Here is a 27,318-nt window from a genome sequence, read left to right as displayed (position 1 = left end):
CTTAAATCTTCCAAAGGAAATTAGGATGGTAAAATTCCCCCTCCGCTGTGCTAGAATATGTTTTATTAAACTGAATAATTCTGCAAATGTGTATAAAATGATTAGATATTAAAAATGTGGATGCAGAAGTGGAAATGGAGTGCAGGAAACTTTTTTTGGGGGGGATGAAGAAACTCAGACACTGAAAGCTGATGTGGAGAAAAGGAAGAGACAAGAATCTGCCTCCATGTTTGGAAACCTTCAAAATACTTTATGATGTCAAAGACAGAATGAAACTCAGCTGCTGTTTGTGTCCATCTGACTTTTTTGTCTATTTTTCCAACTTGATCAGTGGATTAATTTCACTGCTGAATATATCCAGCGTTGCGTCAGCAGAGAGGCTGAAAATCGAACCTAAAAAGGCGTAAAGTTTTAAATTATCTGTGGTTTTGCAGAAAAGGAGGCTGCCAACATTTAATCTGTCGATATACAAATGAGAGAAAGTGATTTTACGCAGCAGGAACTCTGCAGACAGCTTATCTGTTGCTCCAAAGAGCCTCTCAATGAGAGAGGGGGGCACAATGGTCTATTTAGACCCAAGTTAAACATTAACAAAGTCATTACGCAACAATGTGTATGTTATTATTATTATTATTATTATTATTATTATTATTATTATTATTATTATTATTATAGCGGTAGCAGTAGAAGTAGTGTTATGAGGCTGTTTTGCTCTTACCTCCTTAATAAGTAACTGAACTGTTGCACACAAGCAATGTAATATAAGATAATACAACATATATGATCTGGTGACACTCGTAATAAAGAGCCAGCAAGTTCAACATGAACATTCAAATAGCTTTATTACAACCACCTTTAACGCACAGAAACCACGCCGTCCTCGTCCGTCTGCCTCCAGGAGAGATGACTCCGAGTCAGCTGAAGTGTTGATTCTCGCATTAGCCTTGATGTTGGCCGGTGTAAACCTCACAGAAAGAGTTATCTTCGGCTGAGTGTATCGGTAACCCAAGCCTGGCTGTTAAGAGCTCCGAGTGTCAACATTGTGGGAAGATATGGACCGCCGTCTGGCCAACATCCAGAGCTCTAACTCCTCCTCGCTGACAGCGATAAGAAGCTCTGATTTGTGTACATAACTGTGAAACATTTGTTTTATGCAATTACTGCTGAGATTTAAAAATATAATCAATCAGCTGCAACTTTTTAGCGAGTTTGTAAAAATGAAAAAGTGCAACAAGAAGCGTGAAAGTGTGCTACCAGCTGAGGGCCTCTGCTCTCCAGAATAACTCCTCACTCGTCTCCCTCTGCGCCTCTGCCCGGGTCACGGAAGAGTTCAGGTGCGGTGGCGAAAGGCGACGAGGGAGAAGCTTCTAGTGCACGGTCACGTCGAGCCATGAAATCCCAGTGACAGCTCCACATCTGTAACTGAAGAGGAATAAAAAAGAGAGCAAAACATTTAAATACATCTGTTTTGTTTTTTGTTATTTAACCAAAGAGAAATCGTCTTCTTTTCACGGAAACCTGCGCGTAAAACGTCGCTTTCAGCGCTGCTCATTAATATTCCTCCTCTTGTCTTCAGTAGTTTAACAAGTGCTGAAGGTGAATTAATAAGAGCTGCTCTGCTTCTGCCCCCGTCTTCAAAAAGTTTACCGCTCAACTTGTAGCTGGAGAGGACAAAGGCTGGTGGTGTGGGAGTGGGATGCTGTCTATGTCCGCCCCGAATGATTAATAGTTGTGGTGGGGATTTTTCCACGCCCGCTGCTCGGTGTTGACGGAAAACAAGCGCCAAACGGTGCCGAGATGAGAGAAGCTCTTCCGGGCTGTGGGACTTTGGCAATAAAGCTACCTGGAGTGGCTGATGTCCTCCATTTGGATGTGAATTAATTAATTTTAATATAGATTTAGGCAAGCCATAGCGGGATAATGGGTTAGTTGGCGCCTTTACCCTCCTCCTCACCCCCCCTCTCAAACACTCTCCCTGTGCACAAACCTGTAATTTTACTCAGCTGGTCATAGGAAACGCGTAAGCGCTTGTAGGTCGAATGGGGGTCCATGTAGTGATCAGCGGGGTCGAGCAGCCACTCTTTGGTTCCCTCACCTCCACTTTCCGCTCACTGACTGACAAGCACCCCTCACGGCCACCAGGACGCACAGCCTCCTTATGTAGAACAGGTAAATGTGTGACTTTTTTCCTCTCAGTTTGGCGAACAGCATGCAGGCTTTTGCTGATGGAGAACCAGAGTCTGACTAAGTGGTGCTACAACCCGACGGTGGGACCTGAGGACGGGGGAGGGGGGGCTCTCTGCAGCCCTGGCTGTGTTGTAAAAGAGAACAGAGAGTGATGTGGAATCATTATGCCAGCCTTAAATGGTGTTTCGTAGGGAAAGCCCTCTCCATCTCACATAGTGCGAATTATCACGCCGCAGTGCAAAACACTCAGCTTTTCGCTCGGGCTCGGAGCTGCACTTGAAAGTCAGCATAATACGGGCAGGATTAGCTCTTTCAGCCGCTAACAGGCTCCAAATATATGGCACTTTAGAACTGACAGAGCAGCCTTTCGCTCTGAATGGGCGACACGTGGAAAAGCTGCTTCTCTGCGAGAGACTTGCTCCTCTGCCAGATACATTGCAGTGTCACATAGCCCTCTTTTTTCTCCCTCCAAACTGATCCGTTTCTCCTCAGGGGCAATGACTGCCTCCATTAATGATTCACGGGCTCAAATAAAAGGGATTTAAGTTGACGTTGCGTCACGTGAGCAGGGCGCATAATACTAGCGCGATGTTATGGCACGGGGAAGAAAACCGGAGCCCCGGTCTGGCCATATGATGCTGATTATATGCGGGTTACCCCCACTTTCCGTGAGGGGAGTCCGGGCTTTGTAGTTTGTGTTTATCGAGGAGCAAAAGCAAAGTAGAGGCAGGCTGACAGAGAGACGATCCCGGGTTTGTGGATGTATTATACTGCTGTCACGGACGGATATGTTTTTCCACGCGGACAGAGTCAGAGCGCGAGCTTTGGGAGGATGGATTTTATTTTGAGGTATTTCCGCCGATTGTTCATTACTGTCGTGAGTTATTGCCGCGCGAGCCAGAGGTCAGTAAAAAGGGGGTCCTGGTTTTTTTTGCAGAGCGAGGAAACAGACAGGTAGCAGAAAAGCTATCGATATTCACTTAAAGCACAATATCTCATATTTATTACGGCTAATCAAGCGATACATAAACAGGCCAACAGAATTCACACACAACACGTGTAGGTTTGCGTTTAAGGATCAATCTGGGTCATTAGGACTCGCGCGTTGTGCTATTTTATGCTTCCCAGGCTAAACATCATATCAAAGCTGGTATCAGTCTCAGTGTGAGCTCAGAACAGAGCAGCTGAGAGCCAAATATTTCTGCTGCAATCACATTTTAATAACACGAGCAGACATTTGGATACACAGGCCCGCGCAACCGTTTGTAAATAAAGCGGCCATTTAAATATCGCCCACCAAGAAAAGAAAACAAGCCGAGCAGCGCGCGCGGCCGCTCCGAGGTGCAACACAAAAAACACCTCGTGTCTTTACGTTTCTCTTATTTTTGTGCGTAAATGATACATCAACGATGGGCTCCATGTAAAGCAGGAGGGGAAAGCGGCGGGGTTGTGTCGCTCCGCCGGGGAAACGAGGATATAATGGAAGACGGAGTGCCATCCAGGACCCGTGCGGCCGCGGTGAGGTCACGGCGCTCCAGCTTGATTTATGGGCGCGGGGACTTGGGGAAGATGGTGCACGAGAGCTAATGACTGTTCGATCCGTGTGTGGAGAAAATGCAGCAGGGAGAGAACAAACAGGATATTTACATGGGCCTGATTTTATTTTGTTAGTGATTTTAGGCTGATGGAGAGGAATATTTGGATATCGTGTTTTTGTTGTTGTTTATGAGAAGAATCTTCACACTTTGGCGTTTATTTCCACTGTTGTTTATTATTTTCTGATGGCCTTGTGATTAAAATATTATCATTCCTATTTTTGTTTGACATTTTGCTGCAAAACGTTGAAAGGAATCTACACTATGTGTCTCCTTGAAGCTGTAAAGATATTAATACTCTATCACAAAGACTTGAAGCCTGCTGTTAAATCTAAAAATTCCACCCAAACAAACATCTCGAAAATGTTTAAATCGAACTGTTTTAGATCTGACTGAACCTATTTGCCAGGTTTTTCTATTTAGCGCCATCTTATAAAAAGGCCTGTGCAATTACGCACAAGAACAATAAACTGATTTTTCTGGCCACGCAGGGAGATCCTGCAAAATAAAATCCACCAACCAACAAACTCATATATTTTACAGGGCACATTAAAAGGTTGTTTGTTCCTCTGAGAAATTAAAAACGTGTATTCCTCGTTGCAGAAATCCAGCCGAGTGAATTCAGGCCATCGCGCGGTCTCCGAGACACCTTGAACTGCCTCCGGTAAGTCCATATATCTTTATTGATTTGTGTTATGAACGCTTGATGGTGATATCCTTATTCAATTTCTAATAAGTACCACACACGCCCACCAAAGCACTCGTAGGGAAGAAGCAGCAGCTTATGGCTTGTACATTTCCTCGTAGCAGCAATACGACCAGCCCGAGAGCAATAATTCCTTCTCCTCCACTTGTCTTTGTGGTGTAATTTGTCACTATAAAAGTGACGAGGGGAATCGCAGCTCTTGGAGCGGTGCCTCGCTCCTTTCAAAAACTACTTTCTGTGAAAGCCATCTGCTTGTAGCTGCTTCACTTTGCTGCACTGAAGTTGTGAAAATGTTTTTTCTTTCAGCAACATTTCAGATATGTTTTCTCCTCGCTATGTTTTAAGGTTGTTTTTTTGTTTTTTTAACGCACCACCTTCGCTGACATTTAACCCTCCGCTCAGGGCCGAATTCAAGAGAGAGACGATTCAGCGTTTTAACACAAAGAAGTAAATAATTATACGAGGAGACTTCTCTGGTTTGGAAAAGAAAAAGCAGCGTTAGCTAAAAAAAAAAACCCTCACGCGTGAATTTTTGTCCCACTCACCCTCCCACGCCGGCCGTGTGCTCTGCCTTTTTTAAAAAAAAAAAAATTGTGTCATTGAATTTTGTTCCAGAAGCTGCAGCTGTGGACGTGTTTACAGCCCGAGAGGACATAAATCTATTTTTCCCATTCTCGCTTTTGGCTGCAGAAGCCAGAGGGATTCCCCACAGCTGCCGGCTCTGCTCTGCTCCTCGCTGCACGTCCTCCGCTTCGCCTTTTGGTGATGAAACTTCTCCCCATTTTTCACACCCTGCTCCCGGTGGGGTTTTTCCCTTGATATACACCGAACGACGGCTTTGATGTGAAGTCATTGTGCTCTCTAGTATTTAAAAAAACAAACAAATATTGTGTTGTATTTTCTCAAAGAGGAACCCGTGCAAGCACGTGAAATACCTTGCTGCAGGGATGCAAACGAACAGCGCGTCCTTGTGCCAAAAGATTGAGGCTCATATGCAAAAAAAATGCGGGTTAATGATTAAGCCCGTGCATAGAAGCCCTTTATGTCCCGTGGAAATGGAAATGCAGCATGCTCAGCGGCTGATTGTCCCTTTGTATTCTCCCTCTCACTCCAACATCTCATCCACCGGGCTCATAATTCCCGCCGCAGGACGTGGAGTAAATAATAACAAAAAACAGGTTTTAAAACTCTTAAAGGATGGCCTCGCATTCTATTTCCAACGCTGCGTTATTTTTTCTAGACGCGCTGCCTCATTTGGTTGGGGGAGGAGGAGGAGAAGCAGCCACTTGATTTGAACTGGCTTTCCAAGGCGCTACTTAATTTGCATAATTTTTTTTGTCTATGGTGACGCTCTGGTTCGGGGCAGTTCACTGGTGTCTGCATGGTACTGGTGAAGGATCACATAGTCCAGCATTGCCTTTGCTGACTTTAATATTGCTATGAAGCGCTGGCATTTGCTCTATAGCATGACTATAAATTCAATCCTGAGGCCAGATAACTCTTATCTCGCTGACCCGACTGCTCACGCCTGCTTTCGTAATCTCGGTGTGCCCATCCACGTCGAGTAGGGGGAAAAAAAGAAAAGGAAGAAAGGAAAGGGGTTTCTCTACGGCTCTTCCCTTTTTTTTTTTTTTGTTGTGGCTGCTAATGCCTGCTGTATGGCAGGGCGCAGTCTGCCGCTGCTCCTGCTGCTGCTTCACACAGTCAGCCCAGCCTTTAAACTTTTTTCCTCTGGATTACTGCTTTGATCGATTTCGTCGCTGAATGAGAAAATATCGCTCGGTGCTCTGCATTCGTCGTCAGAGGATAAGGTAAGCAGGCCAGAAATAGGCTCCCCTCGGTTGTAAATGGCGGAGTTTGTGTGTCGCGCGGTGATTTATCACCGTATGACTTAGATCTCGGTTCAGGAAGAGTTCACACAACAGAGTCAGGCAGCCAGATTTCTCTAACGTGGAGCAGGCTGCGCCGCGTTAGAGGAGCTCCAGTCTGTCATTTGTCTCCCTTTCTCTGCCATTTATGACTATCGCAGGGGCTCGCCTGGAGATACAGACCACAAAGCTTTGTGATATCTTCTCCAGGTCATCGTGAGTGCAGATATCGTGAAGACACCTTCTTTCATTCTGCGGTTGAGCTGCGTTGAGGGCAAGCTCAGGGCTCATTTTCGACTGATTTGCTTCTTGTTATGCACGGCTGCACAAAGCCAGAGCTGTTGGACATTTTCATTTTCATTTCTTTGTGCTCATTTAATGGAAATGTGTTGTAGTTATGTGTCTGCTCCGGGACTATGATTTACCTTTGGATTGTGTAATAAATAGGTGATCATTTCAGTGCAGCCTCCAGTGATAGAATGGTTCTTACCGGGGTCACTTTAGACTCTGACACCAGGGCCTCTTAGATTAAACAGTAAGAGCAGAGAAGTTAGGATTAAAATCAAATTATGTGCATTTTTTTTAAAGTTCTCCCTGTTTTTATTTAATCTCTCAATTATCCGCTCCCTTCATTGGTCCGACTGTAGTGATTAAATGTGGTGCAGACAAAAGAAGCGCGTGATTATAGCAGCAAATGAACGCGAGGACGTTCCATAGATTATTTTTCATTTTTATCTAAATCTTTTTCTTACCATAATTATAATTATAATTATTATTTTTTTATTATTATTATTGTTATTATTATTGTTATTATTATTATTATTACTACGCTCTGCTGTCTCTGCTGGCAGCGCTTTCACCACAAGGAGCCCTCATTTAATATCCCACTATTTCATTACCACATTATAAAAGATGACCCGTGTGTCTATTATACTTTATAGCTTCCCCAATAATCTCTTCGAGGCTGACCCCCATGGTTACCTGCGTGAATTATGGCACACACTCTCGCTGTGCCATCCCAGGATTCTGTCCGCCTGGGTAGAACCGGGCTTTTGCTGCTCACCGTGCCGCTCATTCCGAGCAGGCCGTCCCGGCCCGCTGACCTCCCATATATCAACGCGCCGGGCCGCCGCGCAGACAGCACCGACAGCAGTCATTATTATGGGCCTGCAAGGGAAAAGTTCACCCCGTGGTCATAGAGATACACGGACGCCCGCCCGGTTTTTCAGGTTTCCTCGTGGCCCTCCCCACTCATTTTTCAGAATGCAAAAGAAAAAGAAGAGAATGCGGTTGTTTATGCTTTACGCAGGTGGCCGGGGAGGCGCAGCGAGCTGAGCTCTATCCTGTTAGTGAGGGGAGATTATTTCTGAAAAAACAAAAATGGGTTAAGAGTTTTGCGGGATACACGACATATTCCCACCAGCTACAGAGGAAATTAGATACAGCGTTGACAGGCCTGTTGGTAAAATAACAATGTAACAGAAACATTATTTTCCTGTGTGGTAACCCGCTAACAAGCCTCTCCTACAGCACGCTTCTCCAGGAAACCTAACAGCATTTTCTTTTCTTATATTTAGTTTCATTGTTTAAAGACTCAGAGGTCTAAAGCGTCACGCGTCTGCTTGTTAGCTCCTAAAATCTATTTGGAAATGTGAAAAGCTTTTGAAAAGGTTTGTTTTTTTAATGCGGTTTGGCACAGATGGTAATACAAGGTTAGTGCGTGCCTTTGTGCCCTGTGTAAGCCATAAGGTAAACGGTAATAGTCTACAGAACTGTTGGCCCTATCTCACTTCCATAGTCTCCCGTGTCAGGCCTGTATTGAAAAGTAAGATGGATCGCCACCATTTCTTCTCCTCACAGTGCTTCTTGTAACCCTAGGTTCACCCGAGGAGGCCATTGGCGGAGAGGCGTCACGTGACCACGGGGTGCCAATGTTATTCTACAAGGGTGTCAAGACCCTGTCAGTTTCTGAAATAAATATTGGGAAACGGCGAGATGCAAAAGGCAACCTACTACGACAGCTCCGCAATTTACAGTGGCTACCCATATCAAAGCGCAAATGGCTTCAGTTATGATGCCAATCAGGTCCAATATCCCCGGGCCTCTCATGTGGAAAGTGAGTACCATCGACCTGCCTGCTCCCTGCAGTCTCCTGACGGCTCCGTGGCTCTGCAGAAGCCGGGGGAGATGGCGGAGAGCTGCGACAGGACCACAGCCATTCAGGCGGCGCAGTCCAAGGTTCATCCCGAAAGCAATCAACCGCAGGTGCCGGTGTCAGGCCCACCCCCTCCCTCGCAATCCCCCGGTGCTATCAGCCAAAACACAAACAACGGGTCCAGCCAGCCCAGTGCCAAGAACGGCTCCCCGACCTCTACTGCTCGCGGCAAACACATCTTCCCCTGGATGAAGGAATCCCGTCAGAACACCAAGCAGAAACCCGCCAGTAGCTCCAGTTCAGGTACTAAACACTGCTGCTGCTGCTGCTGCTGCTGACGACACACACACACACACACACACACACACACACACACACACACACACACACACACACACACACACACAGTGATAGCCTCTGACCAGAAACTTACATAAGTTTTGTTGAGGGAGGACACAAAACACGAGAGGTGGTAAGGTGGGAGGTTATTAGAGAGGGAGGGGGCGAACCTGAACCGGACAAATAACACTGTGAAGGTTATAAAGTTCAGTTCATTTTCCTTGTTAGGGTCAATACCCTTTAGTTTTAAGCCAGTGGTTCCTGATATTATATTACATTATTTGTGTTTATTGTTTCCTCTGGGGGACTCTGAAGTTATTCAGGTACTGCAGCCAAATATATATATAAATATATATGAAATAACACCTCCATGACACAGATGCAGAGTATATGTTCAAGTGTAACTTTTACACATCCAAATCAAGTCACATCTTCATGACATTTCTCAGAAATGTCGCCCGAAACAATGGAAAAATGAAAATCTACTCTGAGCTTGTCGAATGTAGGAGAATTGTGTGGCTCAACATTGGAAGCAGATCCCACCATTTGCTGTCCCTGTGCCCCGCAGCTGACCTGTCCCTACTGTAAACATGCATCTCCACTGATCACACAATGTTCCCGGAGAGACAACAAACAAACACGCACACAACAGTTGTTTCAGTTTGTCCTGCTGTTCTGATTAGAGGGAAACTTGGTGGGTCAGAGTGGGGGGTTTGTGTTTGGAGGGGGTAGGTGTTTATTTACAGAGGGCCAAACTAAAAATTCTGAGATCTTCCCATGACTGTATTATTTCGAAATATTTCAGGGTGATATTTCAATGAAAGTATAGTAGTATTCGACAGTGAGCAATGAAAATGCAGAAGGTGTGTGGCTTCAGTTTGATTTATGTTTGTTAAGGTGTTTTGACAAAAGAGATAACATTTTAGGCTCGTTTTACGCACAGCCAGATCCTGCAGTTTGGATGAGAGGAACACGTGTTAGGACAGGGTTTTGTTGGGTTTTTATTTACATAGACGCAAGTTAATATATCGAAATATACTCCTCTTCAAATTAAAAAAACAAGTGGATGATTTTCTATTAAAAAAGTTTTTTTGGGGGGTTAATGTCTTTATTTGTTTGTAATTTAACGCTGATGTGCTAAAATGCATGGAAACCGTTTTACGCACGTTCTACGCACGTACGCAAGCCAGATCCTTCTATTTAATGTGAAGAAACCCAGTAGGTCAGGGTGGGGAATTTGTGCTTTGGGTGTTTCTTTGCATACAGTTAACTTGGAAATGATGCATTTGTAGATTAAAGAGTATTTTTTTCTAATTAGGTTATGGGTATAGTCGTCTACAGTCTGAGCTGAAATCCAAAGCAGTATGGTGCCTGCCGCCCTTTTACGCACGCTTTACGCACAGAGGCAAGCCAGATCTTTCTTTTCTGATTAAAGGAAAACTTTGTGGGTCAGGGTGGGGTTCTGTGTTTGGCTCTGTGTAAATAAACACTCTAATCTAAAAATTCAGAGATGCTTGCCTTCCTAAGGCACTCTCCTTTTTTAATCTTTGGGTAATTTACTAATTAAGTTATGTGTAGTCTTCTGCAGTAAGAGATTTAAATGCAAAGCGGTGTGTCTGGCTTTATTGTGATTTATGTTTGGGAAGGTGTTTTCATTAGTTCCAACAACGCGTTGAGGTTTTATGAAAAGCCTTTTACGCCCGTCTTATACACAATAATCCTGCACTTAAAACAAGTGTTTCTCCTTTATACATCAAACTAACTAGTCTTCCAAACATGGATTAATAATCACACAATAATAATCGTTATCACAAGGCTCTGCCCTACATACGCGGGCCTTCCTCCTGCTCCTTGTGTTAACTCCTCTTTCATCTCTCTAATAACCTAATGGGTCAGGTTATGTCATGCTGCATTCCTTTTGCTCCAGCGTTAGGTCGACAGGTAGTGAAATTTATTAAGTGTTGGCCGCCTGCCACAGCGGTAAGTAGACCAACACCTTGCTATTCTGCAGCCAAGCTCCAACCTCTTAGAAAGGGGGGAAGGCTTATCACTGAGGGCAAAGCGAGCTGCTTTATGCACCCTGAGGAATACATAATGCTTGTGTTTGCATTACGCGTGTGCTACTCTCCGACTACGGGGGGAGATGAGGGTCAAAATGTTTTAGTAGGAAATCTGAGGTTACCAGGTTCCATATCAGGTATTGACCTATTATTCTCCTCTTGTATTTTTCCCACTTTGCAGTCAGTGTAGCGTGCGCACAGGCGCACTGTCCATACATTGATTGTTAATTGTCTCATGGAGCCCTGGTGATAACCCCTGTGCTTTGCAGACGGGAGCTGATTTATCAAAATGTTGTGATGTTTGCAACAGAACGCGCGCACGTGCACGCGCGTATATCAATAGGGGAGAGAGAAGGAGTCGATGATAAAATCCCTATTTAAGTAGTGAAGCAGGACATATTTATCTAGTAAACTGTTTGCTCGCCTCCCCCACCCCCTCCTGATGGTTTAAAGTTCTGTTATCAGCGGTTGTCACAGGGTTTCACTCTCACTCCCCTGCCTCTGCCTCTGTACCTCTCTCTCTCTCTCTCTCTCTGTGTCTGTAATGGATTACTGATTGACACCCTCCTCTCCTCCTCCCTGACAGTGGAGAGTTGCCCCGGAGACAAGAGTCCTCCGGGGTCAGCAGCATCGAAGAGGGCCCGGACAGCTTACACCAGCGCACAGCTAGTGGAGCTGGAGAAGGAGTTCCACTTTAACCGGTACCTCTGCAGACCCCGGAGGGTGGAGATGGCCAACCTGCTCAACCTCACAGAGAGACAGATCAAAATCTGGTTCCAGAACCGCAGGATGAAATACAAGAAGGATCAAAAGGGCGTCGGGATGATGCCCTCCCCTGGCGGACAGTCCCCTCGGAGTCCCGTGGGCCCGGCCTCCGGTGGTGGAGGCGGAGGATACCTCAACTCTATGCATTCTCTTGTAAACAGTGTACCTTATGACTCCCAGTCGCCGACGTCTTACAATAAACCTCATCAAAACGCATACGGTATGGCCACGTCATATCCCCCTCCGTTGAACAGCTCCCTCAACAACTGCCCGCCCTCCCAGAAGAGGTACCCCGGGACCGACTCGGCCACGCCCGAGTATGACGCGCATCCTCTCCAAGGCAATGGCAACTACGGGACGCACATGCAGGGCAGCCCTGTTTATGTCGGCGGAGGTTACATCGACTCAATGCCCAATTCTGGGACCTCCGTTTTCGGTCTGACCCACCTCCCGCACCCGCCGTCCACAAACATGGACTACAATGGAGCAATCACAATGGGCAACAGTCAGCATCACGGAGTGTGTGATCCGACACCAACGTACACAGACCTAACGCCGCACTACTCTCAGGGAAGAATCCAGGAAGCGCCCAAACTGACGCATCTGTAGCGGTGGCGCAGCCCGGATCACTCCGCCCATTGTCTTATCCACCTCCAGACACATTACTGCTTTGTTTCCGCGCCTCCTCACGGCTTCCACCTTCTCTCTGCCTTTGTTTATGTTCTCTATAGTTTGATGTGTGAAGTAGCGTAGGATAAATAATCACGACTTGCTTGAATTTTTTCTCTATTTGCTCGTGTCATTGTCTCACGAAGACCTTTATCTTGGCTGTAGAGCGGGGGGGGGGGGGGGGAGGGGGGCACAGTATATGCATAGGCCTATTTAATCTTTTTTTTTTTTTTTTTTAATCTTGTGTTAATTGAAACTCAAACAGGGTATTATGAACATATGTTATTCATTTGAATGTGAACTTGTCCGTCTTTTATTTATCCGCAGTTGAAGAATTGTCGTCGATTTGTTTTTATTGCATTTTGTTGCACTTGTGAAAGGATCCTTCAAGAAGAGCCACGAGCTGGGATTTATGAGGGGAATACATTTTCAGAAACAAGGGTCATGAGCTCACACGGCAGCCTCCCTTGCTTTGTGTTGTTCTATTGGACTTCCTGATGTTATTTATTTTGTTCGGTGTAAAGATAAAAGAGTCCTTTAGTATTATTTGACACCTCTGCGATCTTTGTGTGGGGAGAGTGTTTGCTGGAAAGTAAGCGTCTCGGCCATTTTCTTGTCCACACATGCAGCTCCTCAGCAGCAGCAGCAGCAGCAGCAGCAGCACGTTGCTCTCACAAGCTATGTTTCCATTTTTACTTCTTCGAGGAGGGTTTTTTTCTTTTTTTTCTCAGCGAATGTAAAATCAATCAGTCATGCAATAAGGGTGGAAAGAAGGACACACGTTAGCAATTTCTTTATTGAAGAAATAATAAAAAAAAACAGACATCATCATTTTTAATTTTTATTTCCTTTCTTGATGTCACACATTCCATGCTGCTCCAGTTCGAAGAGATAAATAAAAAAGAATTGAAAATATAAACGCAGCAAAAACCTCGTAGTTTTAATTTGGACACATCGGAAATTAAACCCGGAACAATTTCTTGAATAAAAAAATGTCAAAATATATTTCCAGTTTTTTCATTTTTTGCGTTTTATTATTGTTATCATATATTCCATGACGGTGCAGAATTGAAAAGGTGATTATACAAAATATACAAACACATTTTTTTAATCCATTGACAATTAGAAATACGAGAGAAGGCTGAAAAGTAAAATGTCAAGCAGTCAAACAAAATAAAGCATTCGTGGAATTTGTAAATCCTACACAAATTAAATCGAAACAAGAGGCCATATTTAATATACACATAAGAAAAATAAAATGGCCGTAAATTCAAATATTGAATAAACATTACTTATTTTATTGTTTCCTTCTGGTTCGATGTGAAGTAAAGCTCTCGGGTGGCCTTCCTCTCCTCCTCTCATCTGCGTGGGTACATCCATAATAATAATAAAAAATGTCACCCGGGTCCTTCATGGAGATTCTGCAAGAAGACAACAAGCTAAAATGAGAAATTGTTTGAAAATGAACTCCTCGATATTGTTCAGTCAGTCACAGTGCGGTCAGGGAGGGTTACAGGCTGATCTGGGATCGTAACGGTGCTTATTTGCGTCATTATTCTGCACATTTGCAGACCCCAGCTCGGTTCTGTGGACGGTTGTGCAAAGCTGAAAAGAGAGGCGATGTGTTTCTGTGTGTGCAGATGAAGGGCCTGCATGGAAGTGATTATCCATGTTGGTTAAATTCTAAATTATTTTAATTGTTTGCATTCATTTGTTACCAATGCTTAATTTTATAAAAACAACCACACATGGAGCGAACGAGCTGATATTATTTCGTGAATCAAATTTATTTCAGGAAGTAAATGCATGACATTTTTTTTTTCAGCATTCTCAAACCCTCTTCTATGTTTCTCCTCAAAATATCTGAACCTTTTTTTGTTTCATGTTTACTCTCCATGCTTTGTTACGCCTTTGTGCATCTGTGCTATTATTTCTTCTCACTGACTTTACACCAAGAAATCATTTTCAGGCTGATCTGATTGATATGAGAGGGCATGAACATTAGTACCCCTGACATATGGTTAGCAGGGAAGCCTAGAACAATTGAACCATGGTGTGTCACAGTAGCAAAAAAAAAAAAAAAAGAAAAAGCACTGAGTATTTCTGCACCCAACACTGAGAGATACACGCGCACACACGCACACGCACGCACAGCAAGGCACTGATTTGACCCACATACGCCCAACACACAGGTAGCGCACAAATAACGTTTTAACTGAAACATAAGATTTTTGCTTCTCTCGTTGCATATTCCATCCGTGGGAAAGTGCTCCTAAATCAATCCTGCTGTAAAGACAAGTGTGTAGGACAGGCTGGGCTCCACTAAATGCCGCCACCCACTCCTTTCCTCGCACACAAAGCCTGTGCGTAATTCCAAAAAAAAAAAGCCATCCATCTCTTCCCCTAGCAACTCTGTCCTTCACCAGCAGGTCTGCTCCCCTCACAAAACCTGCATGTCCACCTAAAAACGACCCAATACGTTGCCGCTGTGTGTACATTGCATTCACAATTCAAACATAAAAGCCAGGTGGAGAGGCTGCTGCGCCCCATACTCACCGATGGGCATGCCCTCCTCCTCCTCCTCCTCACAAAAGGAAATGGTCGCATCTTGTGAAGCTGGCTTCTTATTTATCTTCTAAAACATCCCTCCAGCGACAGCCCGGCTATAACTGCGAGCAGAAACTGGTTCTAATCTGAGTGGCCAGTGTTTCTCGCCGCTTCCTGGCTGCATTTGATCCGGGGGAGAGTTAGAAGCCTTAAATGTGTTGTGAGGGCACCGAGCTGTCAGACCTTTTGGCGAGTAAGATTGATCGCGCGCAGGCTTCCAGGACTCTTTGTTTGGTATATAAGCAACAAACTGAGAGAGGCCTTACCACTTCTCCTCTTTTCCTCCTCTCTCTCTTTCTCTCTCTTCACTTACAAAGCCATAATTTTCCTTTTTTGTTTTTTTGTCAAATGAAAATACAACATGTACTGCCTGACGAAAAACATCCCGAATGTGGCTTTCACAGATGATTCTGGAAGGGCTGTAAAAAAAAAAAAAAAAAAAAAAAAAAAAAAGAACCCCGCTGCAACACTGCGGAGAGGAGAGCCATTCAATAACACCTCCATCTACATAATAACGCTACAAATGGATTCGTTGTAAATGGTCGATTGTGGACGTGTTGGCGTTTGCTTCATTGCAATCTCAGGTAGAACTGATGCAGGATGTTCAGTGAGGCGCATTTGTAGCTAAAACCTCGTTCCAAATCCTTCCTAACATGTGGATGAGACCTTTCTAAATATTAGGATGGTATTTAAAATAATGGCAGAAAAATGTGACGGCTTGGAATGACAAAAGAGCGTCTGTAAGGGTTTGTGGGTATGTTTGCGCATATGGGCGAGCATGACCTCCTCATAAAATCGACCTTTAGTGGAATAAAAGAAACACCTTTGATATCAGCTTTAATTTCATCTAGAAATGTCACATAAATAGACAATAAATTAAACAGTGTTTGTGAGCGCGCACGCCTTTGTTTACAAGTTTCTGCACGCCATAAATCTGCACATGTCACACAGCTGTTGTGGAATGAAATGGTCCCAACGTGTCATATCCGTCAGTATTAACTTAATGGATGGTCGTTTTATTGCAACACATGTCAATGGATGCACTGCATATGTCATTATTATGTATCTGTGAAGAATCACAGCTATTCTGGAGTCAACACTCGCTGAGCAGAGCTGGATTGTTGGGCTCGATTCTGTCGAAAAGTCTCAATATCAGATTCTGAGGTATGTTTTTTTTTTTTTTTTTTTGCCTATATGAAAAGCAACTGGGGTGAAAAATGTGTGTGTGTGTGTGTGTGTGTGTGTGTGTGTGTGTGTGTGTGTGTGTGTGTCTGTGTGGTGGGGGGCGTTCTCGACTGACATCCTCAAACAATACGAGAAAGAGGAGTGCACGAATCCGCGCGCCCTATGGCTGGGCTCCTTCCCTGTAATAGTGAGCGTCAGCCATTCTTAAAAACACACACTTTGTAGCTTAGTGGACTGGAGGGGCCAACAGGAGGATAAACTGAGCGGACAAAGATGTAAATAAAAACAGTCGTGCCCCGGCTGAGCGAGGCGTTCTTCGTCTGAGTTTTTGGATCAATCAGGCAGACAGTGGCTCCTTTTGATTAAACCCCAAATTGTCATTGGGCAGAGGTAATCATGTGACAGGCAATTCGGTCCAATTTCAACCTTGTCTCCATGAATTCAATAGTTTAATAGTAGCTCGGTCCCCACACGGCCGTAATCAGTGAAATAGAAAAAACACCACCGGGAGATTTTTTTTTATGATTTTTTTCTTCCTCGTCCTCGCTGAGCCGCAACATTTATAAAATCACGCGTGCAAACTTTTCCTCGGCTCTCAGGGAGCGGAGATGAATTACGAATTCGAGCGAGAGAGCGGTTTTATCAATAGTCAGCCGTCGCTTGCTGAGTGCCTGACATCTTTCCCCCCTGTCGCTGATTCATTTCAAAGTTCATCAATCAAGAGCTCGACGCTTTCACGCCCGACACTGATTCCTCCTCCCTTTGAGCAGACCATTCCCAGCCTGAATCCGGGCAGCCATCCGCGCCACGGCCGGCCCAGACACAGCCCCGACGGATGCAGCCCGCTGCCCACAGCCTCCTTACCCCCGGAGTACCCCTGGATGCGGGAGAAGAAAGCCTCCAAGAGGAACCACCTGCCGACCTCCACCGCCACCACCGCCATCTCCAATGGACCCGTGTGCTTCTCTCCGAAAGGTGGGTGATTTAAAACACTTAATGCTGAAGTGTTTACTATCTGTTGCTAAAATTCGACCTCAGAGCTCTGGGGCCTTTTCTTTAAGGAAAAAGAGAAGCTGGAGAGGATTTACTCTGATAGATTTATGGTTATTGCTCTGCTGTGCTTGTGTATGAAACCAGAAGCAAAGAAAAAAAAAAAGTTTGGGTAAAGTTTGGTGATGTAAGATGATTTATTCCCCGAGCCGGAGCAGAGTTTTGATGTGTGACAGTAATGAAGAGTGATGGAGTGCCGTTGCCGAGGAGGGCAGCTGGAGCATTCATTAGTATCCCACACCAGGCTGGACCTCGCTGCTTTTATAGCGCACTGTGTTTGCTTCACGCTGGACGTTATTTAAAGTGTAAAACAATCTGATGAGTATCTTTCTGCTGTCATGATTCTCGTGATAAAAGGTTTAGTGCAGGCTATAAGCGCTGGGTCAGTAGCTCCAGCGGCCATTTTGCTGCAGCTTCTCTCCAGTGGCCATACATTCACGGGCAGCGGGGTTATGTAACTGTTGTGTGCTGCGTTTTAATCCCACGCTACCGTGCTGCTTATTTTCCAGGCTCGCCTGAGATTGTGGAGAGCGCCGGCGGAGGAGGGGGCTCCCGTCGGCTGAGGACAGCGTACACCAACACACAGCTGCTGGAGTTGGAGAAGGAGTTCCACTTCAACAAGTATCTGTGCCGGCCGAGGAGGGTGGAAATAGCGGCCCTGCTGGATCTGACCGAGAGGCAGGTCAAAGTCTGGTTCCAGAACCGGCGCATGAAGCACAAGCGGCAGACCCAGAGCAAGGAGAACCACAACGGGGAGGGGAAAGGGCCGGGAGCCGAGGACGGCATCCAGAGCGACGAGGAGGACGAGGCCCCCCTGTACGAGCGGAGCGGGGCCCTGCTGGAGAGAGATACCTGCTCCTTTCAGAACAACTCGCTCGGCTCCACTCAGCAGCTCCACAATGGCGAGGCCATGGGCTTTGCTGCTGCGCCGCTGAACAGCAATGACAAAAATCTGAAACATTTTCCCAACCCGTCACCCACTGTTCCGGGCTGCATGTCAACAATGGGCCCTGGCTCGGCATCTGGCCCGGACAATGGCGACAGTCCCCCGGCCCTGGATGTTTCTATACACGATTTCCAACCTTTCTCCTCGGATTCCTGCCTGCAGCTCTCCGACGCAGCCTCGCCGAGCCTGTCAGAGTCTCTGGACAGCCCCGTGGACATTTCTACGGACAGTTTCTATTTTTTCTCGGAGTCTCTAACTACAATCGATCTGCAGCATCTGAACTATTAACTGAAATCAATCACAGTAACTGTTCTCTCGCTCTTTCTCTCTCACACACTCTCTCTCTCTTTGGGACATTAAATATCGGGCTACGATGGTATTAACTCTGATGTTATTTGTATATTCGGCACATTTATTCTGTTGATATTTGACTTGACGATTAACGCAAGGTAAGGATGAAATGAAATCACTGACGTAGCTCTGCTCCAGCTTGTAATTACCATAACAAAATTCATCTCATGGAATGGAAATTATGAGTGTGTGTGTGAATAATTATACAATACTAGACCTATGGAACCTGGTCATTTTTATTTTTGTATAGCTTCCAATGTCTTGGATATTTTTGTTAGAATACAATTAACTTGCTACAATCCTGTTTCCCTGGTGTTTGGAGTCGTTTTTTGAAAATCCTTTTATATATATATATTTTTCATTTCCCTTCTTGAATTATTCATGTTGAAATTATGCAAAATAAAAAGAAGTAGGGCGCAGAAAGATAGAGACGTTATGCAAATTTAAAAACAGGTTGGTAATGAATATAAATAGTCCGGTCCGCGTGGAGCTGTGAAGCCACACACATGTTTGAATTTTAAATTCATATTGTAGAATTTAATTTAAATTTTTTGATGTTTATTTATTGAAGTAGCTCAATGAAACGGAAGCAGTCCGTCCTTTTACTAAGTTAATTTACTACCTTATTTAAAACTTTTTTAATTAATTCAAAATGACTTTTAAATTCCTGCAAATTAACAGATAATTAACAAATTACAAGTGATAAATATCTGGATTTGGTTTTTTTTGCTGAGATTACTTTGTTTTCTCAGAGTTGCACCCACAGTGATCAGCACCTCGCGCTGCCTGCACAAACCCTGACGCGGATTATTTTTATTCTCACCTTCAGACTTCATACTTTCGCCGAGCAAAAGCAAATAACGTCCGCGCGGATCCTTCCATGACAGCGGCTCTTAACATTGTGCGCATGTTGCAGGCAAACACCCGAGCCATGTTTGCCTCCAGGAGCTCATAAATCACTCCGTGGCATGAATGAGACGGACATTAAGGAGACCAATTGTGGCGTAATGTGCACAAATAAAACCCCACTTACATTTTCATACGGGACTCCCCAATTCCTGGGCTAAAAGGGGGCTGAGTCTCTGCATGCGTTTGGTAATAATTCATTTTTATAGCTTGTTTAAACACGACTCTGGCTCTGGCTCGGCGACAGCGGCTGCTCGCAGTAGCTGCCTGCCTGCTCGGGTTATGAGGCTGCACTCTTCCCCTCGTGTGTTACAGAAACAGCCCGAAACTCAAAACAGACTCAGACATCAAACACGCATTTACTAAAAATAGCTGCGGAGAGGATCACTGCGCAATATTTGGATAATTTGTGCGTTTTGAGATTGATCTTATTGGAGCAAAGCGCTGGAGGTCAATACGGGGATTATGAATGGTCTTGCTCTATTGTATTGCACTTGAGTTGACTTATGGGAATCAGTTATTAGCTCATTCACAGCGGGACTCAATATGGTCGCTCCACTGCAGCAGCTTTGTGTGCAGCAGCAGCGACAACAACCACCGGTTGCGACGGATCGATCCGCAAACTCGTCTGCGCGCGCCAAATTCATAAACTCGAGAGTTCGGCGGCGGTTTATCGAATAATCTGGAGGTATAAACGGCCCCATCGACTGGCTGAACATTAGCCTGCTGGTTAACTGGAGTGTGTGTGTCAATGTGAGCAGTGTGCTTCCATGGAGGGGGGGGGGGGGGGCTCCTTCACTCCCACACTCCAGCGGCCGGCGACGAACCACACGGCCACGATAACCAAATCATTCCGAGACAGCGCGCCCTTTCTGCGCGCATGTGTTCACACAAAGAGCCATGAAAGCTCCGAGGGCCGGCTGAGTTTCTACAGGCAGGCGAGGCAACGATCCCCTTCGCCCACTCAGTTCAGCGTGCTGTTGCAGAGGCAGCTGGGAAGAAAGCGAGCACAGAGGAGGGGCTGAGGGGGGAGTATTGACCCCACTGCGCCTTTTTCACTGGTGGGAAGTTTTCAACACCTCTTCACTTTCTACGAGATTCCATCAGCTTGAATTAGATGACGTATTGGATTTTATTCTCTATAGTAGCAGGCTACATTTCTTATTTACACCCAAACCTGACATGAATCAAAGAAGTGGCGCAGGTCCTTTAATGGAGTAAAAGTAAAGATGTAGTGTTGAAGTGTGAAAGTGAAAGTCAACCAAAGGAATAGTAGGCCATCTTAAATATAAGCCTCACATCTGATATTCAAGGTACTCACTAGTTGTAAGTAGAAATAAATGATACACATATTTAATGAATGTTTAATCTGATATTCAGTGTGTTTCCTTAAATCATTATGATCCAATTACACATACAATTAATTAATTTAAAAATGCCCTGCTTTGGCTCTGACGCAGCCGGCCATCTGCAAAGTAACCAGTAACTAAAGTCAAAATAAAAAGTACAACATATTTTAACTCCAAATTGTACAAGTCGAATTTAAAAGTCTACTTTACTACAGTAACTCTGAGGTAATCGTTTTTTCTGTCTTGTTGACAACTTTGACAATTTACAGTATCGAGTGGAAGTATAAAGAAGCAGAAAAAGGAAAATAATCAAGTAAAGAACAAGAACATTTGTATTTAAGTAGTCAGTTAGTTAAGTACTTAGTTACATTCCATCACTGAGTTAAAGTGGAAGTATCATTCTGTAGAAACAGTCAGAACAGTCAGAACAAGTCGTCATGAGACAGAAGAATTAGGATTAGATTTTCACATCTGAAGTGATCAGATTTAACATTACTAGCGACACGAGGCGGCACATTAATAACGCAGCTGGTTGAATCTCTTCCACACTGATGGTTAAACTTCTCAAAGGTTGTCTTTGTAAACTCCTGATCTGAAGCAGCAGCTCCCAGATCAGTGAATACAAACTACAATACTGCATTCTAAATAGTGCAGCGGAAGTATAAAGTAGCACGACATCTATCTATCTATCTATCTATCTATCTATCTATCTATCTATCTATCTATCTATCTATCTATCTATCTATCTATCTATCTGTACATTTATAAACAGAGTGAAATGCACTCTGGGTGTTTGGCCACATACAGCCAATAGGGGCGCTCATCCCTCCATGTGACCCTCTCTTCCTTCCTCCCTCCCTCCCTCCCTCCTTCCTCGCCTCCTCCCCTCCCCTTCCTTTTCCTTCCTCAGTGAGAGGTTGGCCCCGCACTCCTCTCCCCTCTCTCGCCATACCACAGCTCTCCCCCACACATTCCCCCCTCACCCCCTCCTATCTCCCCCCCCCCCCCCCCCCCCCCCCTTTTTTTTTTCAGCGCCTCTTTCAGTGGCCATTAATTTCTCCAACAGCTTTATTTGATGAACTTAACAGGATAATCAGCCCACACTCGCACCTCGGGCTACACGGGCGCATTAGCTCCGCGACGGGCCGCGCATTATCAGATCATTTGATCACTATACATGCATAATGAATACATGTGGGAGTGAAATCAGAGTAGATAGCAGACCTTATGACCCCGGGAGAGAAAAATTTAATAACGCATCAGATTCATGTTTAATGTGTTGTCTTGTCGTCGCATCACCTGTGACCTCCCAGCGAGCACCGAGGAGCAGCAGAACACTTCTAATGCGACCTTGATGGGAAACAAAGTTATGAAGAAACAGCTCGCTCCGACTGAACTGGAGCACTTTCTGCTTGTGTCAGGAGTGAACCCTTCCTGCCTCTCCCTCTCTGTCACACTGTGACAATATTTGCTGAGCAGATCCCTCGCAGTGTTAAAGCGTGAAACACTTCGCATTGGAATGGGACACTGATAGCCCTCTATAGCCTGTGGCGGTGGCGCACACACATACAGCCACACACTGAACCATCCATCCATCCAGGAGAGAATGACACCATTATATATATATGACATCACGGCTGTTATGCGCGGGCGAGGACAGACATGCAGTATGAGCACACAACCGCGTGCGTAGGAGCATTACACGCACGCACACCTATTCCAAAAATACCGTACCTGAGGTCAGGGCGCTGGGTCGTCCTCGTGGGGAGGTTGCAGAGGGTGAAGCGTTAATCTTTTCCCCGGGCTGGAGAGCGCGCAGCGTGGGGTTAGAAGACGCCGTGTCTGACATTCCCCCGCTCGTCATGCGACCCCGGTGCTGTCCGCCGCCGTCTGCCTCCCAGCTCATTGTTTGCTCGGCCAATACATTAGTGGCGACGCGCGTCACCTTGATCGACGAGCGCCTGGAATTTAAATAGCCACTCAAACACCAATCTGTCACCGGCTAAGGGGATAAGGACAAGTGCCTCACTGGCTGACCCGGGCCCACGTGACAGCACCCGTTCATTGATATCGGCCCGTGCGCCCCCTCCCTCCTCTGATGAGGACTGAGCATAGGTAAAGGTTGGCACGGTCACTCAGGGTAAAGAGGGGAGAGAGGGAGAGATCAGAGGGTGTCTGCAGAGTGGACGGTCCCTCGGCCCCGGCAGAACAATGCTACAATGAGCAGCTTCTTAGACTACTCGGTGATGAGCGGTGAAGGTGGCTCGTGCTCTGTCAGGGCTTTCCACTCGGACCACGGGATTACAACTTTCCAGTCCTGCGCGGTTACCGTCAACAACTGCGGCGCGGATGACCGCTTCATGGCTAGCAGGGCTTCCCCTGACGGCATCCCTCACCAGCCGGGGTCATACCCGTCTACTGCGAGCTCGCTGGGTCTCACCTATGGGGCCCATCCGGCCTGCAGCTCCAGCTATGGACCCCAAAGTTTCTGTACGACCTATAACCACTACGCGCTCAACCAGGAAGTAGATTCCTCAGCGGGATTCACTCAGTGCGGCCCGCTGATGTACTCGGGTAACATTTCATCCTCCATGGTGTCTCAGCATCGCCAAGGTTACAGCGCCGCCCCCCTGGGTCAACTTCAGTATGCCCACCCTGCGTACGGTGGCGGGCACGAGCAGGCGTTTCCTGGGTGCTCAAACCCACTATCACCACTGCACGCGGCGCACCTGGAAGCTTGCTGTTCACCTCTGTCTGAGGGCGCGTCTTCTGCACAGACCTTCGACTGGATGAAAGTCAAGAGGAACCCACCCAAAACAGGTGGGTGCCAAGTGGTGGCTATGGCAACGGCACAGAGCTGCATGTCTGTGAACAACACTGGCTCATAAGAGATTTCAACTCTGAAAAGTCTATGCTGGTAGATGTCTTCTGGGTAGGAAACACTGGAATGTAAACACAATTAAAGCCAAGTAGTTGAGATCAATATTACGCATGAAATGTGACACTTCCTGTCTGATTGTGTCACTCTTATAATTTGTTCAACTGGAGACTGGGGTGTGTTATAATGTATACAGTGGCAGATATAATCTTTAACTGTATTTTAAAGCATAGACACATGCATTACATCATGTTTCAAAGTAGATGACATGGATTGACTGCTGCGTAAAAGTTGCTTCTTCATGCGTAAAGGTTGCTTCCAGGCACGAGTAATTTTCTCATAACTCGTGTGAGCAGAGAACATGTGTGATAACTGTTTTGGAACTTAACTGTTATTTGTGTCTCTGTCTTCAGGTCGGTCCGGGGAATACGGTTACGGGGGTCAGCCCAACACGGTCCGGACCAACTTCACCACCAAGCAGCTGACGGAGCTGGAAAAGGAGTTCCACTTCAACAAGTACCTGACCCGTGCGCGGCGCGTTGAGATCGCGGCCGCGCTGCAGCTGAATGAGACTCAGGTGAAAATCTGGTTCCAGAACCGAAGGATGAAGCAAAAGAAGAGGGAGAAAGAAGGGCTGCTGCCGGCCAAGGCTTCATCCTCCTCAGACCCGGGGGAGAGAATTCAAGAGAAAATGGACGATGCAGACTCAGAGAAGTCTGTCTCAGCTCCATCCACTCCGTCACCCACATCCTCCACGGTGTCTTCCACGGGGGCTGATCCTTACTCCTCCAACTGAGAACCTACTGCCTCTTTACCTCCTGGGCCACAGGCGGCCTGTATATATCGACGTTCCTACCCAGTGTATCGAAACCAAAGTCCTGGTTGATGGATGTGGACATTCAAGATGAGTAAATGCACTATTTGAGACTTTGGACATAACGTGGACAATTTCTGAGTTATAGATTTGTTTTATATTGTGTGTTGTGTTCACAAGAACGATGACAAATGTAGGCCATGGTTCAAAATGTGTCCACTTTCCTTTGGCTTTAAGTATGCGCTGCGCCATGATGGCGCACAAGATATCCAAACCACCTTCTTTCCACCTGCTCCTGACCTGTGCTGCTGAATGTGCCCATGTAAAGCCACAGAGCTGCACACACACAAAGAAATACCTCAAATGTGCCAAAGATGTGCGTCATGGCCACGGTCAGCCTGATTGCACTTGATGTCGTCAATTAGGCATCACACAATCAACGAGACGACCTCGTTTATTAATCGTTATAGAGTGCATTGTTATCGTAGCTCCTTAATCACTGTCACCTCTGTGTTTGAGGCCTGTGTGTGTTTGTGTGTCCCGACTGTCTGAATGTCTTTTGTGTGAGGTTTGCATGATGCGTAATGCTTTCATGTATTATTAGCGGGGCGCTGAGTTTTATCAGTTGGGGAGCCGGTCGTTGTATGTTCCAGGCTGTTATCTGTTCTCTATTTAATCCACATACAAGATGTTTTTGTCCGGAGAGACGTTTACGGGTCAATCATGTGTATTAAAGTGCGTTTACTGCTTCAAAAACCTATTGCTCTGTGTCATTGCTGAAGGGAGGCCTTGGGAGAGACAGAATTGGTTGATTTCAAAGCAAATCTTAAATCTTAAATCCGCCTATCAGACCTCTTGTGTTAACCCCACAGACATGATGGGAAACTGTCCGTTTCCCCGTCGTTTGAGAAGTCGCATGGGGCAAAATCTCTCAATGTATGCGGCCGTGCGCGCTCCCATCCCTGGGGTAAAGCGTTATTGGCATAATAAAGGCATGTTTATCCACGGAGGAGATGAGAGCGCGGACGTCAGCGTCATTTGTGATGACAACCTCATCGAGCTTTCGGCTTATTGAGGGGACAAAAAAGCAACTCTATTGATTAAAACATCGAGAGTATGCTATCGACAAGGATGGGGCCCCACTGGCGCTGTCAGCGTTAACTCCTCGGTTCCCTCTGAGTCGCACGGAGGTGTCATCATCCGCACCTGACGACACGACGGACGGTGAAAAGTTGCAGCACTGCACGTCAAAGTTCTGATTCAGGTTCTGTTCTGATTACGCCCGTTTAATTCGGTAAAATCAAACGAATAAGAACCACCTCCTCTTTACATTTAACTTAAATTGTAAGTTGGTTGATATACATTAATATGTATCAATCAGATCAAACAAAAGTGTCTCAACTGGACTGAATTTAAAGCTTTTTTGTTTTGTTTTATTCACCTTCCTTTTTTTCAAGGTGGCCAGTTCCTCAAACTCAAAGAAGAAGGGCCTTCCTGGTTCTTTCGCTGTTTTAATTCCTGGTGTGCAGCCTGCGAGTCCATCTCACCATAAAAGGGCAAAAAAACCGCCAGAAGCGCCATGATTAATGAGCGACGTTCACCTTTACCTGGGATCCACCTGCACGAGCTGCTCTATTGGAGTTGCGGAGACCTGCTGAGGCTGCTGCTCGGTCTCATTCAGCAACAGCAAACACGGACGAGGAGAGTAAGTCGTGTGGTTCTTCATATCACCTCTGGTATATTAGATGTTGTTGTGTCAGGTGTTTTCTACATTCGGGGGGGACAGTGGATGTTCTGTCTGAAACCTGTGAAGGTTAGTTTGGTTTCTGCAGACGCCCATGTGTGTTGTTGGAGGAGTTGTTTCGGTGTAAATAGTGAGTCGTGCGCACAGACCTGTTGATCAGGACGGTGTTTGTGTTCGTCAGACCAACTTCAGTGAGAGCGAGCTGGTGGAAGGAGAGAAAACACGTTTATCTGCGTCATCTGTCTGACAAAGAACTTTTGTTTTAGCAGAGAATTAAATATAATATCTTGATTTGATCAGCTAAAGATTGGTTGCAATTTAACTTAGTGTTCATTTAATGAATTCAATCATTTTAATAAGAGATTAGTGTTTTAAGGCATAAAGAAAAGTTATGTGTTGAACACTTTATTTTTAATGTCTGCTATTGTGTTGAACATTTTTAGAATATGTTCAACATAATATGTATGAAACCACGAGGATTGAATTTAAAAGGCTGTGTAAAAACAATTTAATTCTTTGGTTTTTATTATTTCTCCATCATTATTTCGAACAACACGTATTCTAAAATGCAGCCATTAGATTTGTCTAAAAGTCAGAAAAGGGGCCTGATTTAAAAAAAAAAGGATTTTTTTTTTTTTGCCAAATTAAAAGAAAAAGAACTCGAAGGTTTTAGATTGCTATTGGAGTTCTAAAAACATTTATTTCACTTCCTAAATCTGCATATTTATGAATCACAGTGAGTGTTATAAAAGTCATTCTGATTTCGTTTATATGACCCTCGATAAAATATGAATCTCAGTCGCTCCAACACATCTGGCGTCCTTCTATTTGGCCCGAAATTACAAATCCGCTTCTGTCCAACTGGGACCGACAACATTTTGGCACACATTACTCATTTGGCCGCAGAATTTAATTGAATTTATTAATTTTCCTGTGTGTGTGTGTGTGTCCAAACATGATGGTAAATTAATGCTAACTTATTATAATCATAGTAGAGAGAGGGAACAGGGAGAAAGTTGTTCTTGTCCGAGACTTTGAAAAAGTCACAATCTCATTTGAGTGTTAGTAGGTAAAAAATAAAAAAACAAATAAAATAAAATTAAATGACATTGCTGTTTTTCTGGACATGTTTCCGCACTTTTAA

At 45.2% G+C, this 27,318-nt stretch overlaps 3 protein-coding genes and 2 long non-coding RNA genes across 14 annotated transcripts in view; 3 read left to right on the top strand and 2 right to left on the bottom strand.

The window, feature by feature from the left end:
- The window catches only part of hoxa3a (homeobox A3a), a 31,490-nt gene extending 18,141 nt beyond the window's left edge, over positions 1-13,349 (top strand). For 4 of the 8 annotated variants that reach the window (XM_030412069.1, XM_030412072.1, XM_030412070.1 and 1 more), the window contains 3 exons: positions 4,386-4,446; positions 8,235-8,814; positions 11,497-13,349. In XM_030412069.1, coding sequence (XP_030267929.1) covers positions 8,352-8,814; positions 11,497-12,284 — 1,251 coding nt within the window. In that variant the 5' untranslated portion in view covers positions 4,386-4,446; positions 8,235-8,351 and the 3' untranslated portion in view covers positions 12,285-13,349. Of the gene's footprint in view, positions 1-2,012; positions 2,170-2,790; positions 3,091-4,385; positions 4,447-6,135; positions 6,300-8,234; positions 8,815-11,496 lie in introns of those variants that run through there. The other 4 variants (XM_030412073.1, XM_030412071.1, XM_030412075.1 and 1 more) reach the window with 4 other exon arrangements.
- LOC115578848 (uncharacterized) lies at positions 820-5,758 on the bottom strand. The gene is made up of 2 exons (XR_003983542.1): positions 5,424-5,758; positions 820-1,422 (listed from the first exon to the last, which is right to left on the bottom strand). It is a non-coding gene; the product is annotated as an uncharacterized LOC115578848 (long non-coding RNA).
- On the bottom strand, positions 12,564-15,144 carry LOC115578850 (uncharacterized). Its single transcript, XR_003983544.1, has 2 exons — positions 14,901-15,144; positions 12,564-13,765 (listed from the first exon to the last, which is right to left on the bottom strand). It is a non-coding gene; the product is annotated as an uncharacterized LOC115578850 (long non-coding RNA).
- A 323-nt stretch (positions 15,145-15,467) lies between these two features.
- Positions 15,468-18,787, top strand: LOC115578842 (homeobox protein Hox-A2a). 3 transcript variants are annotated; one of them, XM_030412080.1, is made up of 3 exons: positions 15,468-16,115; positions 16,907-17,111; positions 17,696-18,787. In XM_030412080.1, exons 2-3 carry the CDS (start codon positions 17,018-17,020, stop codon positions 18,418-18,420), a joined length of 819 nt encoding a protein of 272 aa, XP_030267940.1. In that variant the 5' UTR covers positions 15,468-16,115; positions 16,907-17,017; the 3' UTR covers positions 18,421-18,787. The 3 variants fall into 3 exon arrangements, with proteins under 3 accessions (XP_030267940.1, XP_030267938.1, XP_030267939.1); XM_030412079.1 differs by lacking the exon at positions 15,468-16,115 and adding an exon at positions 16,216-16,526; XM_030412078.1 differs by lacking the exon at positions 15,468-16,115 and having other exon boundaries at positions 16,214-17,111.
- Positions 18,788-22,849: 4,062 nt separating this feature from the next.
- Positions 22,850-25,186, top strand: hoxa1a (homeobox A1a). Its single transcript, XM_030412081.1, has 2 exons — positions 22,850-23,558; positions 24,030-25,186. The coding sequence occupies exons 1-2, from the start codon at positions 22,958-22,960 to the stop codon at positions 24,410-24,412; spliced, it is 984 nt and encodes a 327-aa protein (XP_030267941.1). The 5' UTR covers positions 22,850-22,957; the 3' UTR covers positions 24,413-25,186.
- The last annotated feature ends 2,132 nt before the right edge of the window (positions 25,187-27,318 follow it).

The sequence above is a fragment of the Sparus aurata genome, chromosome 3, assembly GCF_900880675.1.
Source record: "Sparus aurata chromosome 3, fSpaAur1.1, whole genome shotgun sequence".
NCBI lineage: Eukaryota > Metazoa > Chordata > Actinopteri > Spariformes > Sparidae > Sparus > Sparus aurata.
This window is presented reverse-complemented; position numbering and strand designations above follow the sequence as displayed.